We start from the raw sequence: 19,183 nt of genomic DNA on the forward strand, positions 1-19,183 counted from the left end.
AAAGTTAAATATTCCACAAAGTACTCCAGAAGCAAACTATTAATGTGAGTATTTAGTAATAAATTCCATACTCCAGGATTGATATATATATATATATATATATATATATATATATATATATATATATATATATATATATACATATGTGCGTGTGTGTGTGTGTGTGTGTGTGTGTGTGTGTGTGTGTGTGTGTGTGTGTGTGTGTGTGTTGACGCAGAAAATGCCATCAAGGGGTTATGAGAGTATGACAGGCAAACTTCTTGAAGGCCATTAGATCAAAAGCATAATCACTTCCTTCCTACAGCATTCTGTTAAATAGTGAAAAATGGAAAAAGTATTTAGTAGCATGAGGCAAAACAGCATGGTTAGCAAAGCTGAAGGTACTGAAGTAATGAATCAGCTGTCCAAATTGAAAAAAATAGGAAACCTGCGACCTCTGACAGATAGTGGCAGGAGGCAGGTAGTTTTAGTGGTAAAAAGTAGTGAAACAGACGTAAAAGACAGGAAAAACAGGAAACCTGCAACATCTGATGTACAGTACCCGTAGGCATGAGTTTTAGTAACCTGCACATTCTGTATGATGTGCAACAAGCCAGTATATGACTGATTTGCAGTCATTTGTGTACAGCTGTTTTGATGTTTTGATATCAGCTGTAAAGAGCAAGTTGCTCTTCAAGTCTGAAGAGCTTCTCAGTGTCTGAGGTACTTTAATGGTCTGATTGTGGCAGGAATGAACTGTAGCGGCTGCAAGGAGTTTGCCATAGTTTAGTTTAAAAAGAGATGTTTTCATTTATTTATTTATTTACTTTTGCTTTTCAAGTCCAAATAGCTTAAATGTTAAAACTGAGGGGAGGCACCAGATAGGGGAGTGACCCAGATGATGGAACAGCAAGCTATACCTCTGGATTACTATGTAAAAGATAGCACCCATCTTTGCTGTGGATGATCACTTCTGCTGTTGGATTCTGATTTGGAATATGTCATTCTTTCTCCCAAAATATTTTTAAATCATACGCAGAATATGTTTTATATCTGATTTGTCATCCAACTAGAATGTTTATTTGTCAAAAGGTTATGTTGGTCCAGACACATTCCCTCTCTTAGACCAGTCTTTCTTCTTCTCCAGATGTTTCATACTATCAAACATATCATTCTTTTCTTATACTGAAAGGGATCCTGCTGAATATAGTCTCCTGTATCCTACACTTTTACAATCAGTTTAATTTCATAGCTTTAAAGCCACAACAGACACAAACTAATCTAACAACCCTTCAGACATTACTGTTGTGGTAAGTACATATAATGTCATTCTTTTCTTAATGTTTGCTTATTTATCAGGAATTGGTTTACAGAGAAAGCTAATGTGTGATTATGTTTCTCATTTTGTTTTCACTTTTATTTGCAGCTCTTTCTCAAAACCTGGGCTTTCCAGAGGAAGCAGTCATATCAATGACAGTTTTGACTTCTCAGGTATTGGAACCTCTTTTTTTTCTTTGGGGAGGAGGGTGAGCTGTAGCAGATCTAAGCACAAAGAAGTAGATTCAATTGTACAGTAGCTGCATAAACACTAAGGAAAAAAGTGGTGCAATGGACAACACTGCTGCCTCGCAGTGCTGGCTTTTAGCTGGGTTCCTGATTATGGTGCCTTCTGTATAATGTTTGCATGGCCTCCCACCAGTGTTCTCTCACTTGCCAAAGACATGGTGAACCAATAATCCCCCAGACCAGTTGTTTGTGTGCCTGTGCATGTGTTTGCTTGAGTGTGTTTGTGTGCACGAGCATGAGCGCAGGTGTACACATTAAACAGTCCTGCATAGGCTGATGGTCTGTCTGCCTTGGAGCTCCCAGGTGCTAGAATGGACAATGGTTCCTTCTGATCCTGAACTAGCGAAAGCAGGTCTAAAATAATGAATCAATTCATTGACAAGACAAAGATGCATGCTGTTAAGGTGGTGTCTTTATTGAATTATGTGTGCATTATTTGTATAAAAAAAAATTTAAAATAATTAATACCTGTTTAGTTTCATAAAGGTGGTTCAGGGTTCTGTGCTGGGATCTCTCTTGTTTTGCACCTACTTTTCTAAAATAAAAGCCAATAGCAAAGGGCACTGTTTGTCTAAGTTTGCCAATGACTGTAAGCTAGGAGCAGTCACTGAATCCTTAAATGACTTAGCCATCCTACAAGAAGATTTGTCTCAAATAAGTAATTGTTGCCAAAATCATGAACTGAAACTAAATGTAAAAAATGCATTATTGTATCCTTTGAGAAGTAATTTACCCCAGGGAACTACCACATTGACATTGCACCTCTAAGAGTTGACCCAGTTGTTCAGGATTTGGGAACTTGTGTGGACAGTGACCTAACTTTTGGCCAACATGTGCCTATTGTTGTAAGGAAGCCCTTATATATTGCACAGCTTATAAACAAAGCTACTGTGTCTAGATCTAGGGGTGTCATTGTCCTCCTTTACTCAGTCCTTATTAGATATAATGCTCCCTTTGGCATATATCTGTCCAGATGCATGCAGTAACTGGAAAGCCTACAGGGATACTTTAATTAAAGGATACAAGACCTGCACAACATATCCTATTTGTACTGACTCAAAGCCCTGTCACTATAGTTGGTATCCTACAAACTGTTGAGACAACCTGTGTCTAACATACAACAAGGTATGCTCCACCCATTACTGATGTATTTAATGGACACTACCAAGTCAAATGGCATCACAAACACTCTGGTCTAGGTATCTAAATCTCTTCTGCAACATTAACAGAATGGTTTGGAGAGACAGGTATAGCTTGCAGAGGATACCACTGCTGTGGAACAGACTCGCCATCCACATATGCAAAGTTAATCCTGTCCATATTCAGGTGCAACATTGACCTGCGGATGGGAAACAGAAGATTTACTCCAGCACTGCCCTCTCCTCCTCCATATTAGTTATGGACAGAGGCAGCTCCTAAATTTTTTATCCCATGCATGGATCCCTTCAAATTATCAATGGTGGGATCCCAGTTTTTCTCATTAGGGATAATATATAATTATCGACCATGGGATGGGTAAGGCCAATCTGTAACCAAATGGGAAAGGTTAGTTTCAGCACAAAAAGGGAAACTGGCTAGCTTTAAAGTGGTCTGCAAGGGCAGCTAGCCTAATACTTACCTATGAACCTTTGAAAGTATAATTCCAAAATATCAGCTCATAGTTCACAGTAAGGGCAAACTCCACCACAATTACCAGCCACAAGCTCTTATTATGATGCAGATAAACGCTTGCAAGTAAAAAGATACCAAAATACGTAGTATCTTTAAAAAGAGAGCCTACAATATAAAAAAAGAGGTATTATGTGTAATCAGGTGGGAAAGTTACCTGTGGGTATAAAAGTTAAGACGATGGAATAAGCAGAGAGAAACCTTTCACCTTAAAGTGGTATTCATGTGTGAATTTACTTCAGAATATCAAAGTACAACAATGCTGAACATCAAAACGCTGATCCCAAACGAATGAAATGCTAAACACTGAAAAAAAAACACATAGTTTTGCAGGGGGGGGGGGGTTGTGCTGTCTTGCACTTCCACACCCCCTGCTTTTATACATATATATAAATATGTATAACGACTCTGACAAATCACACAACTTCCAGTTCCCTATCTCCCACAAAGTAATACTGAGAAAAATGATAATATGATTGTCCAATCACTTCTGCTGGCATCACAGACATTCAACATAATAAACATTTGACTATTTGTATAATGTGCTGATAAATAAAATAAATAAATAAATATATATATATATAAATATATATATATATATATATATATATATATATATATAGATATAGATATATATAGATAGATAAAAACTATATGCAACTGTAACTAAACTAGGCCGCTCTCTGTATTGTATCTGTATGTACTTGTATTTTTTTACGTCTTTGCAGGGGGCAAGACCCCTGCACCCCACATCCCCTGATAAATAAATATAGCAATTCCGAGATCACACTACAGTAAGGAAAATGGTACATTTCACATTCCGCGCTGTATAGTGATCTCTATTCAAAACATTTCAAGTTTCAAAACTTCGATCTTATGGCTCGACCATTTGTAGTTCAAAGGTTTTGAAACTTTGAGCTTGTGAAGGGAATCCATACACATACACACATATAGATCTAAATATAGATATATATCAGTCTACTGAATTATGTCAACACACCACAATGTCAACGGCTGATTGATCGACCATATTGACTAAGCATATGCAGATGGTGGACAGGTGTGACAGATTGACAATCCCCAGGTGGCAGAATATTCCCTTTCTCTGGGGACTGTGCAGTCTTAGGGTTAATATATATAATTAGCAGAGGGTGTTGGGGGTACGGCAGCTTGCTCCCTGCAAAAAAAAATGCAATTTTTTAAATTTTGGTTGCATGCCTCACATATTTTCCTTGCACGTGCAGTTGACTGCTCCCAATATCGAACTTTTGTGGTTGATGTTTTTGCTGTAGTTAACTAATCCTACACACACACACACACACACACACACACACACACACACACACACACACACACACACACACACACACACACACACACACACACACACACACACATATATTTATGCAGTCAAGACTACCATTCTGTAAAAATACTGCAGTTCATTATTATACAGGTGTAAATAAGGCAGATTCTTCCAAACAAAACAAAGTATATGGTTTAGTTGATTGTACAGCCAATAACTTTGGTTCAGTCTTACACCGCTTAGAAGTAGTTTCTTGGTATCTCTCTCTTACTCTCATTCTCTGTCTCACTCTCTCTCTCTCTCTGTAGATTTCTCTGGCAGGAAAAAATGTCCAGCCTTTTTCATGGCTATTTTTCTTTCCAATACTTGAGTCTGTCTCCCAGAGCTGCTGGTCTGGACTTCCAACCCCTTCCACCAAAAGGCCATTTGATCTCTAGCAGGCTTTCATCAGACACTGTTTTATATTGCAGCCAACAAACTAAAGAAGCCTGCTGTTATTTCTTATACAGCTAGGCAGTTGCCTAGACTTACAACAAGAGGTCCAACTTTGAAAAAACATTTACAGCAATTAGAGAAGTATCATTTTGCATCACTGTTATAAAAATTATTTAAACACATGTGGGTGACTTATATTCTTTTGTTTGGTGAGAACCACCATGCTTTGCTGCAGTAGATTCCTACCCTCCAGCTAGGAACTGTCAGTTTTATCCCTAATTGATTGGCTATGTGCCAGAGACAGGTCATCTACATTGGGGGACGGGTTATATTTGATCCGTGTTGGACATGAAATTCAAATGACTGCATGGCAGGTCCCACCTACAAAGTTTTATATTTCCATCCTGTTGATGGTGTAATCATACTACATAGGGCATGATCCATTACTGCTGTGTATTAACTTCTCAACAAATAGAACCCCTGGGTCCAACTGCCCCCTTGATGGCTAAGTATTGCCCTTTGGTCACACAGTTCCTAACCTCTGTTTTGATTAGTTTGCTGCTGAGAAGACAGATGGAGTGCTCCTATCCATTAAAAGCTTATGAGAGCACTGCCTGTAACTCCGCTTCTTATGAATACATATAGACAGTAAATGGCCAGGTAACTGTCTGGTCTTAAAACAACAGGTCCAGCTCGGCAAAACACTTACTGGGATTAAAGAAATCTCACTCAGTTTACAATCTATTCTTTAAATCAGTGTTGGCACACACACACACACACACACACACACACACACACACACACACACACACACACACACACACACACACACACAATACAAACATTATTGCATTATTACAAACAAAACTAATGAAGCATTGCTTATGACATTCAATTTTGCATTGGTATGTATGCAGTCATTTCTTTTTTGACTGAGAATGCTTTCAGATGTCAGTAAATACAGCTAAACATAATGCATAAAAATAATTTACTTAAAACACAATTGACACCTTTTATTATAGCCTTTCCCCAGCAATATTAACTTTGAGGTAACCAAACCATTTGATATGGTAATAGAAAATTTTTACATCAGATGTTACCATATTAATATATTCCAGAACCATTTTTAGACATAACACAAAGCCTTTACACTCATACCAAAGCTTATATTAAAATATATAATCAATGTGCTTCATATATCCCTGTAAAGACAGGTGTAATGAGAGATGTCCATTTGTCTGACGCACTGTTTGCTGCTGCTATTAATCTTTCACTTTTTATTGTTTGATCAGACTTTATTAGATATTCAGATCAATCAGTCTAAGCATGTGTTAGTCATATTTTCAGATATTCTTGCTCTATTTATGAAAGATTACTTCAGAGATCATCAGGTTATTGCTAAGATCTTAAATCAAGTGCAATATGTAATAAGTTTAAATGAGTGTGTCATAGTCACTAATAATGTCATGTTCTGTTGTATATAGTCACAATTTGTGAAACAGTGCCTATCATTAAACAGTTTACATTTTTTAGAATGTTACTAATACTGTTATCAGGATATTTTAAATACATATCATTTCTGTTTATCAGTAACTAAATATAGGGCACATTTTCTCATCTACTTTTCACTTTTGGGTGCTTTGCAAAATGTAATTTCCCCCTTAGTATTTCATGGATAAGATGCCATTTGATATTTTATGAAATTCCTCTGTCATGGTGGATCACCCTACAGTCTGTTGTGGTTGGCCATTAACATATATGGGTTATCATTGATTATCTAATCCACACCAGTACGTTGAGTCATCCATTTATAAATTCATTCCTTTCGCAATCCATCATTTTCATATTGCATACTAATACATGATATGCTAAATTAAAAGTTCCTGTTCTGCACTCTCTTTTGTGCATATATTTCTTTAAAATAATAATTTATCATTGAATCAACTACGAGAACAGTGCTGGTTTACCTGTTCTGAATCATTGTAGATTTTCATTAGAATTGTTGGATGATATGATTATGGAAGATTAACAGCTAATATAATTAATAAATCATACAATATAATGTGCTGGGAATAATTTTAAGTGTATAAATTTACATGAGAATTATAAATGGGAGAATGTTTTATCCCTCAATTTTTCATATGATTGTCTATAGGTAAGCCCACAGGAAAATAGTGCATACAGTTTTTCCACATTATCCATAGTTCTTGCTATCTGAACAAAATATATAATTTTAAGTCTTTTACAACACTAATTTTTGACTGGAATTACTGAAACAATTTACATTCTCAGGTAATTGTTTAGGTAAAAATAATGAGGGGATCGAAGCAGTGTAACAAAATATTGCAATGTATGATAAGGAATACCATAGCAGTTAACTTTTAAAATGAATTATTTTGTCATTCTTTTTTAACACCTGTATTAAATTGTCACTTCAGACATAGGCAAACATATATTAACAGAAAAGAAAACAAACCATATTAACATTTTTCCTTTTACGTACATTATACATCACATATTTTTTTTCTTTATAACTATCGTCAGTCCAACATTACACAATTTGCTCAGTTCCTGCCTTCCATAAAACCTCACTCATCCTCTAGCCGAATATTATTCTGCATATATTGTGCCTACAATTTCAATGTAATTTGCTGCTCCCCCTTTCAAAATATCCCTTTTCCAGTTTTTTTCATCTCTTTTATAACATTCAGTACTTCAGATATAGTCGGTTTAGACTTTGATTTCAATTTCCTAGTAATTGCTTTGTTGTCAGCCATCAGAAATAAACTTAACAAGGCCTTAATATGTCTACAATTAAGTTCTTGTGTCCCAGCTCAAAAGAATCATTTCCTTAGTTACAGCCAATATTTCTGACAGAGGGACTACTCTGTAGGGAATTTTAAAAATATGCAAACTTGTTACACTTCCAAAACATATGTACCCAGTTGCCTCTTTCTTCCCCATCTTACCTCCAACATTTGCCATTTACCTGAGGAAAAATTATTTGAGGTCTGCTGGGGGTATAAAAAAACCTATGCTACCACCTCCAAGCAAACCTCCTAAACCTTTTGGACTTTGTTTCATACTTGGGAGCCATACTTATGTCCTTCTATTGTTCCCTTGTAAATTGATTTTCTAGTCTCTTCCCAGTCTGTAAGACAGTAAAAAGGGAATGCCCACAGTGGTGCAGCCCCACCCCCTGGGTGATCTTTCATCACTTTAGCCCCACTGCCTATTTTCTTTCTACTTGCCAGTCAGTCTTGCAGCCCTTACTGGGGAGTGGGGGGTGTCTCAGGCTTGTACCAGGAGAAGCGTTGACTCTCAATGTTTAGGGAGAGCACTCAAGAGGATGTTTAATTTAAGCTGTGTGTCTAGTCCTGCCATTCAAGTGACAAGCAGTCTAAATTATGATAACTGATATCATAGTTGGCTGCTTTTCCTGTGCTGTATAATTATAACATCATATAATAGCAGCTGTTAGTATTTGTTTGTTGGCATTTCTGTTAGCTCTATTGTTCTTTAACTGTTCAATTTCTCTGTATGTATGTGTATATATATATATATATATATATATATATATATATATATATATATATATATGTATAGAGAGAGAGACAGAGAGATATGTATGTGTATGTGAATGTGTATATATGTATATGTATATACGTATGTAATGATTTGTGTGTGCATGTCCTTGTGTTAGATATGTCAAGTCAGGTCTGAAATGGTGAAATGTGATTAAGTGCTCTTCAGTTATAAGAAGATGAACATATTCTGCATCTTTGGGAGTGTAGCTGTTCTTGTATTTAAGCCCATATTTATTCTGACAAATCTACAACATATGAAATATAATTTCAGCTCTGAGTTATGTGGATAGTGCAATTAGTGGAGCTCAGACTATAGTGAAGAAAAGAGAATTTATGCTGTTTGATTAATTTTAAGATAGTCACATACCAAGTACTGTCTCCACGAATATTCATACAGTGACAAATACATACATTTACAGTGCAAAATTACTGGAATCTTGAGATTAAGAGGGGCTTTACAATCTCCATATACATGGAGCATGGGATGGGGATGAAAATGATGTCCCTGCTTCTTTGTTGGTAACAGAGAAAATTATTGTTGATGGTAGTAAAAGCCAAACATTGTGAAATAGCAATACTTTGATAAAATCAGTGGCATAAATGGTAAAACACAATAATTCTGATATAAATATTATTTATTCAACTTGCTGATGGATGCTTGCCTTAGAGCTTTGATTTCAAAACAGAAAAAGAACTGCAAGTATATAGAGCAATAACTTCTTTGTATATACCTGGTTGTGCTTATATGTTAGTATTATTTTAGGTTTAATGATGTGTTTTACACAGTGAATCCTTACATGTTAGCCATGTGACCTTCCTGTAGCTGCCATTTAGACTAGCTGAAAGGAGAACAAAGTTTTCATAAGAAGTTATAAAAGGATGCATATATATAGGAATATGTGTTCTGTGCTGGTTTGAGCACAGCCGGATCATGATCAAATGGGGCCCTAGGCAGGGTAATAAACCAGCCCCCCCAGCGTCCCCATCATCCCTCAGCATCCCCACCTAGCAGCCATTACTTGGCTCTGCCTCCCCCGTTATCATAAAACACTGTTCAAACTTGTCAGTGTGCATACTATTCCGCTTAGCAGCCATTCTGGTGTCCCATTACTTGGCTCTGCCTCTCCCGTTACCATAAAACACTGTTTAAACCTGTCAGTGTGCATACTATTCCGCTTAGCAGCTATTCTGGTGTCCCATTACTTGGCTCTGCCTCTCCCGTTACCATAAAACACTGTTCAAACCTGTCAGTGTGCATACTATTCCGCTTAGCAGCCATTCTGGTGTCCCATTACTTGGCTCTGCCTCTCCCGTTACCATAAAACACTGTTCAAACCTGTCAGTGTGCATACTATTCCACTTAGCAGCCATTCTAGTGTCCCATTACTTGGCTCTGCCTCTCCCGTTACCATAAAACACTGTTCAAACCTGTCAGTGTGCATACTATTCCGCTTAGCAGCCATTCTGGTGTCCCATTACTTGGCTCTGCCTCTCCCATTACCATAAAACACTGTTCAAACCTCTCAGTGTGCAGACTCTTTTCTTCATTACTTCTGCTAGGATTACAGATTTTGAATTTAATTTAAAACTTTATTTCAAATTTTGTAGCAGAAATACTGATAGCTATTTGCTAAACAAAACAATATAGTCTCATAATGAAAACAGACTTAGCATGAGTACCAGTAAACTCCTCTGCCCGTGAAGTTCACATTCATTGAAACTGCATTAAAACCCACATTCATAGAAAATGCATATGGCCAGTGGCAGATTAAATGTATCTTTGGGCTGTTTTCAAACCATAGGCCATTTCAGAACATTACAACCATAAGAAGCCACTCAGACTGCTGTCATTTTAATCCACCAATAACAATCAATATATACAATCTCTGCTGAAGTAAAAGTCATGTGAATAATTTTACATAAAAGAGAACTTTTAACAAACTTTGCATTTCAGTGCATCATCTACAAATTCAGTGCCTGCTGCCCTTGAATAAAATTTCCTATGTTACTTTAAAAAAATGATTGTTGGTGATATGCAATAGGGAGTGGCTGTCAAGCAGACAGCAGATACATATAATAATTAGTAGGCATTTCATCAAAGGAGGCCACACTCAGGAGTGCAATAGCCTCCTCCATGCTGCACAGTAGTATCAGCAATTGATCTACCTGGTGGGAAAGGAGAACCCACAGCCTTCTGCACCAAGGGCAAGTATACTACCTGCTGCACCCCTGACATTGAATAACACAAGTATAAAATTCTGATTAACACTAATAGACTGTAATCCTCAGGGATTTACCAAAACAAACCCAAAAAATATGGTGTGTGTGTGTGTGTGTGTGTGTGTGTGTGTGTGTGTGTGTGTGTGTGTATATATATATATATATATATATATATATATATAGGTTCTCCGGTTCGATTCTTGGCTGGGGTGCCTTCTGTGCGGAGTCTGAATGTCCTCCCTGTAGTCGCGTGGGTTTCCTCCGGCTGCTACGGTTTCCTCCCAAATCCCAAAGACATGCTGTAGGTGGATTGGACACTCTAAATTGGCCCTAGGTGTGAGTGTGTGCCTTCTGTGGAAGGTTGGGCGCTGGGCTGGCAACTCAACACCATAAAACTCCACTGCCAATCATGAGCGGACAGGTGATCTGCTGTGGTGACCCCTAACCGGGAAAAGCAGAAAGAAGAAGAAAATATACATAAAAGAAACTTGACAGTCGGTGTCGAGGTTTAACGTACTAACTTGCCAATTATTAAGGGTCAGATTTTGATTCTGAGCAAAGTCACTTAACTAGATAGTCAGCCTAACTGGAGCATTACAGACAGACACACACACACACACACACACACACACACACACACACACACACACACACACACACACACACACACACACTTATTTTCATCAGCCTTGCTGTGGTTTCCATGCACTCACTGTTTCAGCTGACTCGCACTGGCTTCAGTCCTTCTCTGTGTTGAATTGCCATCAAATCTCCCATGTTGCAGTCCTAAGTCACCTTACATGGATATGTTTTAGTTCTGCTCCACTCTCAATATGAAATCCCCTGCAGTACTGGGATGCAGGTAACGAAAGTTAAGATGTTATCCTGGAGGTTTATGAGGCTTGCTGTTCTACTTTAGAGAATTAGAAGTCTCCTGCGAGATCCTAAAGTTGGACTTTTTATTTGCAGAGAATATAATTTTGTTATCCGCCTCCCCCCCCATGCCAACACTGTACCCTCCAACATGGGACCCTAGGCAACTGCCTAGGTCACTTACTGTTGGATCTGGTTCTAGGTATGAACCTATCATTGAGCAGCATTTTACCTTCTCCAAGAATGATGCTTCAATACAAACCGAAGATGACTGACTTTAATAATTGGCTTAGTTTCTTTTGTCATTCTAGGGGATGCAGTATTTGTCAGCATAGAAGATGATGGTCAACAAACTACTTTGCTTTGCCAGGGATGATCTGCACCTCTCCCCTTTAGGCTTTTGAATATTAGCTAAAGCATTTTCCTTCCCCCATGGTGCCAATGCCAAACTGAAAGTGCTTCTGACATAGCAAATCAAAACCAAGAAAATTTAAAGGTGTTACTGCTCAATGCTAGGAGTTTAAACAAGAAACTCCACTCCATACAAGCTCTCCTCAACCTAGAGAAAGCTGACATCTGTGCAGTCACTGAGACATGTTTAAAGCCATGGAGACTACACAGGCAGTGCAAGGCTATAATGCTTTCCACAAGTTTAGATCGGCTACTACATAGACAGGGACTAAAGGTGGAGTTGTTGCAGTTTTACATCACTAATAAATGTACATGAAGGCTGGTAATATAGGAAGATATACTTGAGTTTCTTCATGTTCATATCACCATAGGCAAAGTCCCATACAACTTCCCAGAAAACCCATAACATGTAGTTAAGCTTACTGGAACCACTCACCATCCAACCCAATGCCATATTCATGGAAGACTTTAATAATCCCACTGTTAAGTAGGAATCATATATGACACTAAACGTGCAGGCACAAGGATTTCTGGATTTTGTAAATGTAGACTCCCTGGACTAGATTATCATTGTGCTGACCAGGGGTGAAAACATACTGGATCTAGTTCTTCCTAATATTGGAGAGTGCTGCACACTCCCTAGTGTGATGTCCTCTCTTGTAAGATCAGACTACAAAATAGATTCCTTTAAAGTAAAAGTAAAACCTGGAACCCCAGCTAACCCTGGAATGTTCATGAACTATTCTTAAGACTAACTTTCTACTATTAAATTTCAAGCCACCAGTGATTTTCCCACTCTGGGCCAGCAATCAAGGATCCTGAATCCTCATCACTGACAGTAGAGAGGGATGTTCACTTGGAATAGAAAATGGATGCACTCAGTATTTCCAGATGCAGACCTCTCTGCATCAAGCACAGTTTACCTTAAGAGCACATAGGGAGCACACTCAGCCCAGGGTCTGGATTTTTCTATATCTGTCTCACACCAGGTCCCCAGTAAGGCTCCCCAATGACATTGTGAAACCAGTCTCACTGATACAGGGTAGCTCCCTCCCTGTAATAGCATTTGAAATGGGGTCCTTCCTAAGGCTCTGACTGGAGTGGACTGCCCAAGCAAGTACTGTTCCTCTTTAACCACTGCAGGCTTCACAGTGGTTATGTCAGAGGCTATGTCTATCTTAGCAGTAGCCTGTTTTCCATCCACTAACATAGGATATAGCCTCTTGTGATAGTTTGGTACCCCTGTTGTCCCCACACAACTTACACTGGCATACTGTTATTCCCACTTGCTGGCTCCATCACCTTTTGTTTCCCAGCTTGGCTCTGTGGACATCTATATGCTACATGGACCACTGGTTACATTTAAACCATTTAACCCTTGATCCTGGCCATGTACCTGAACTAGTGGCTTCCCTTGTTACTGGTGGACTTTGTTGGAGGCAGTTTAGGCTGCCCACCATGGGTTCCCTTATAGCCATGTGCAGCACTGGGTATCCCTTTCCTGTGCAGTGATGTCCTGCTTGCTAAGTAGGGATCCCCTTTTTTCCCCAGCTCATCTGCAGAGTTGCACTTTGTCTGCCAACCAGATTCTCATGTCCTCAGGCAAAGTGCTAAGGGCTTGTACCTTCACCAAAACATCTGTCAGCCCTTCAAAAGTGATGACCTACACCCACTCACCCACCTATGAAAATAAGTGCTTAACTTAGCAATATAATCACACACACTTTCATCTACCTTGTGCCTGTGCTCATGAAACTTTTTTCTCTAAATTTTGAGAGCTAACTTAAAGCATTCAAGTAAACATTTCTGTATTTTGTCATAGTTTAAACAATCAGTATCAGATCATTTGTAAACAGCAGTTACAGCTGCTTTACTATAGAGTAAGGGGGTCAGGAACCATACCCACAGCCCTTCGTCAACATTATACTGTTTACATATCCTTACAGATAGATGAATAAAACTATCAAAATTATCGCCCTCTTTAAATTGTGGAAGAAATTTACTGATCTTTATTGCTTCTGGGGTTCAGTTAGTTATTCACTTCCCCATAACCTCCATGACCCTGGCAAAGAGGCAGCATTTCCCTTTCATGTTGATGCTCTTTCTCATTTTCTTCAGCCTTCAAATGCCACTGTCTCTCTGCTGATTCTAATTCTATCTGTTTTGCTTGCATCAGTCTCTCCGCTGATTCTAATTCCATATGTTTGGCCGCCAGTTAAAGTCGCTTTAACTCTAGATGGATTTTTAAGTCCTCTGAGGAAAAGGTGAGCTATCCTGTTTCTGAGAGCTGCAAATCACATCACCAGACAGGGTATCCTCCTGGTTGCTGGTCTGAGCTGTAACTAAAGATGAAATAATTTTCTGTTTAGTCAGGTTGGCATACACCAGTCCTTTGGCTATGCACACCTTAGCCAACTGGTTCTTTGTCAGCTTGCAGTAATCCTCTGCTGACATTTTTGCCTGCTCTCCCTGACTAAATTAAACTAACAAAAAAATGAATAAAACTGTTGTGATCTGAAACTCTGAATATCTACCTTGTGACTGCTGAGAGAATGCACATCTTTATGGAGAACTGCTTCCAGGCTACAGAAGTTCAATAGCCACACAACTGCTGACCAATATGTGACATCCACACTCTGGGCCAGTAATAAAGGAACTTGAATCCTCACCAGTGACACTGGAGAGGGACATTCACTTGGAAAACAAATAGATACACTCTTAAGATACAGACCTCTCTGCATCATGCGCAGTTTCCCTTAAGAGCACACAGTGAACTCACTCAGCCCAGGATCTGGATTTCTCTGTATCTGTCTCTCCCCAGGTCCCCAGTAATGTCCTCACTGGCAGTATGAAACCAGTGATTTGTGTCCCCCCTCTTTGAGATTTAATTTGCACACACACACACACACACACACACACACACACACACACACACACACACACACACACACACACACACACAGACACAGACACAGACACGCACACACATGCACATGCACGTACACACCCAGGAAAGACTGGCACAGATTTAGTAGTTATGCCACCTTCTGTCCAGATTATAAGGTAGTTTCACTGCCAACAGTCAGTTACTATAATGCTCTTAAAAAGGTATCCAATTACACTGAGTGAAGTTAATATTAATACATAATGTTGACCAAATGGCCAGGGTTTTAGAACTGGCCAGAGTTATCACCAAATAAAATATATGGAAATACTCTGAAAGCTAAAAAGGACCAGCCATAATGAGGAGTTTAAATATATTTGATAATAAATAATAGAACAACATGAAAATACTAAATATCTATTTACAGTAAACACCAGAGCTTCAGTCACAGGAAATATTACAAATAACACAGATGGAAAGTTTCATACAGTCATAGAAAAAAAATATTTAGCTAGTCTCACTATCTGTTCTGATTGACAAAAAAGAATTATGGTTCCTACTTACTGAATAGAGCAAGACAAGATGGGTGAGTAGTCCTTGTTGTCAGATCCAAGACAGAATACAGAATGCTGCTGAGACTTCAGTCTCCTCTAATATTAAAACATTATTTCTGTACAGAATGACATCGCATACATCTAGTCATCTGACTGTTTCCTGCACTATTCCACATTGCTATAAGCTACCAGGGTTTTAGCATCTATGTGTTACCATACACACAGATAGAGCTTTACTCATTTATTGTGCAGCTGCTGGAAGTCATAAAACCATAAAACCATTTCACTCTTCCTATAGGAGCTACCTGCTATTCTCTAGCACATACATTGTGTCTCTGGCTCCATTCAAAACTGTTGGATAACATATTTATGGCTTAACCCATAAAGTAATTTAATTTCAAGAATATTTTGCAAAGTCAAGTGGATTAAGATTAACCTCTTCACTACCAGTATATGCTGTTACAATGTATACATTTAAACAGTTACAATAATGCATGTACATCTCTTTTCCTTCCAGCAGGATACACTGTTGATATATTTTAACACAAGCAAACCTCACAAATACATTTTCAGCCCAAGCATGTGTACAAATCAGTTTGATATACAAATGACATATAATTATTTACAAAATTCCAGCTAGCTGTCATGACATATATTACAAATCCACTGCTCTATTTCTCCTGGCATGACTGACAGTACCTCCTATTGTCACACCACCACAAACCCTGAGAATACTGTTGCGTACTTGAAGCTGTTCACCACAAGCATGTTAATAGCTGCATAGAGGTAGCTGTACCCACCAGGAATAAAAACAGAACTAACTCAAAAAACAAACCACCCTGGTGGAATCACAACATCAATAGACTGTATAACAGAAGGAAGAAAACTGTGGTGAAAGTTAGGAGGTGTAGCACCTAGTATGATAAAATCACTCTCATCAAACTAAACAAACAACTCAGAGGACAAATGAAGTCTACCAAAGCCACATCAGAGGGAAATTTGGCATCCCAGTCCAAGGGCAACTACACGGCATTCTTTCGCTATGTCCACAGCCTCAAAGGGAATGCACCGTTATGTGCAGAGCTCATTGTAAATGGATCCACCTATACTGAGACAGAAGATATACCAAACCTACTGGCAGACAAACTCAGCTCTCACTTTATCCCATCTCCCTGTCAACCTCCCCTTAAGAAATACCATCAAATATAACACCCCTTACTTTCACTGGGGAACAGGTCCTCAATGCCCTCTCTAAGGCCAAGAACACTGCATTGATGGGCCCAGACAATATCCTATGTTGCCTTTTAAATGACATAAAACATGTCCTATCAGGCCATCTGGAATTGCTTTTTAACCATAGCTTCCGAACAAGCTTCATGCCTCATGAATTGAGAGTAGCAACAGTCATCCCTCTGCACAAAGGTGGGTCATCTACAGACCCTGGAAACTACAGACCCTTAAGTCTTACAAGTCTCATATGCAAAGCCATGGAAAGAATTATCACGGAAATGATCAATAATGACATAAGAAACCTCCAGACAATGGACCCAGTCCTATTTGATTTTGTCAAGGGCAGGGTCGTCCCTACTCATCCCGGTGGACTTCTTTGAGAAAGTCGCCAAAGCAATGGATGAGGGCAGGACATTTTACAGCACCTACCTTGACCTGGCCAAAGTATTTGACACAATACTCCACTCAGGCATTGTTGATAATCTCAAGAGTTCAGGTATAAACCTTTATGTCACCCTGTGGATAGCCAGACCCAGGAAGTTAGAACTGAGGAGAAAACCTCTATAAAAATGCCATTCACAAGCAGAATCCCACAGGGTTTAGTCCTATGGCCACCCCTTTTTGACATTTACTTCCCTGAAGCCAAGGCCAAGTCAATGGCCTCTGGGGATGACCATATTTGCAGGTGATTGCAAATTAGCAGCCATCATGGAATCCTCCACCAACCCTAATGTTCTCTGGGAAGGGCTGGCACAGACAAATGACTTGTCTCAGAGCCATGGACTAAAACTAAATGCCAAGAAATGCATAATAATATCCTTTGGGAAGTCATCCATGCCTAGTAACTATCATATTAACAACACATCCCTAAGAGTCGACTCGGTAGTCAGGGACATAGGGACACATAGACAGTAGTCTAGCCTGTAACCATTAATTACATGTCTACAGTAGTAAGGAAATCATTTCATGTTCTGCAGCTTATAAACAAAGGTGTGGCATCTTGGTCCAAGGAGGCCATAGTTCCACTCTTTTCAGCATTTGTCAGACCTACCATTGAGTGCAATGCCCCCCCCTTGGTATGTACCTAACCAGGCACATCCAACAACTGGAAAGTTCACAGAGGTTTTTCACTAAAATAATTCAGGGGGTAAGTAACACGTCCACTGCAGACCACCTCAAAGCTCTATTCCTGTATTCTGTCTCCTACAGCCTGTTGAGGGGAGATCTATGCCTGGCATACAAGGCATTATCGGACCCCATCCTGATGGAACTCCTGCATAGCCACAAAAAAAAAAGCAGCTCCATAATTGCTCATTCTAAAGACTTAAACCTTGCCTGTGATGTAAATAGGATGTGCTGGAGAGACAGGTATGTATCCCAGTGACTGCCTCTTGTCTGGAGCAGGCTCCCTATCCATGTGAAGCAGAATTCCTCCCTAACCTAATTCAAGTGTAACTTGGGAAATTTGATAGGGAGCAAGAAATTCATCCCTGGTTTGGCACCTCTGTATCGAACAGACAAAGGCAGCCTGTAAATGGTTCATCTCCCAGGCCTCTGCTTACGCTTATCAAGGGTACCAGAACTTGTCAGAGATTTGGGATGCATGGCAAGGCTTAAAAAGGGGTTGCTAACATAATACACACCTGTGAACAAGTGTCTGTTTTTATTATCTTTGGTTAAAATGTGAGTTACTCAGTTATTCTGTCACAATGTTCAGTGTAGCCTTTGAACACAAATTCTAGCAGGCGCACAGATGGTTTGAATATGATTATGGAAATAATCTTATTACATTCTTGTTCAAATGCAAATGATGCTAGGTATGAATAAAAGCCTTAGAAGCAACATGCGAGTGTTAATGGGTACTGATATTTGTATTACTTCAGTTTTATGTTTGCTACATGATTTAATTTGACACAGTGGGATGTGTGGATCTTTAAAGAACTACTTTCTCAACATTCCACAACTGACTGATTTTGATAACAAATTCATGAAGCACTAGGGGGTCTTTGATTACAGAGTCTGAGTGACTGATCTATGTAAGGAATTTTTAGGAATTGTTAGTCACAATGGTTCCTTCCAAAACATTTCACTGAAGTTGCAAACAAGAAATCTTTATGCAGTGAGGTGCAGTACCCAGCCAGAACATTACACCGGTAGATGCAGTTTACAATGGGTAATGTTAGTTATCATAAACTATTATAATCCTATCCTGAACTGAGTGGTTGATTTCCTTGTGTCATAATACACTGGAAGGATTCTTTCAACTCTTGCTCTTATATTCTGATGTGCATCTAATGTAAATCTACACAGAATTTGAAGGTACCTTAGATGGTAAAAATGATGTTTACAGAATCGACAACCACCCAACTATTCACAGCTGGGTAGGTTTATTAGATTTCATGTTTCAAAATCTTCAAATGTTTGTACATTGCAGGAGCCCTACCTGACCTAACAAGCTTCAAAAGGTTTC

General features: G+C 38.9%; 1 protein-coding gene across 1 annotated transcript in view; it reads left to right on the plus strand.

The window, feature by feature from the left end:
* LOC122798357 (mitogen-activated protein kinase kinase kinase 3-like) overlaps nucleotides 1–19,183 on the plus strand; it is a 749,834-nt gene that overhangs the window by 554,543 nt on the left and 176,108 nt on the right. Inside the window, exon 9 of the mRNA XM_044067209.1 lies at nucleotides 1,406–1,470. Coding sequence (XP_043923144.1) covers nucleotides 1,406–1,470 — 65 coding nt within the window. The remainder of the gene's footprint in view (nucleotides 1–1,405; nucleotides 1,471–19,183) is intronic.

This window comes from Protopterus annectens, chromosome 3.part1, assembly GCF_019279795.1.
Source record: "Protopterus annectens isolate FY-2018-M chromosome 3.part1, PAN1.0, whole genome shotgun sequence".
Taxonomy (NCBI): domain Eukaryota; kingdom Metazoa; phylum Chordata; order Ceratodontiformes; family Protopteridae; genus Protopterus; species Protopterus annectens.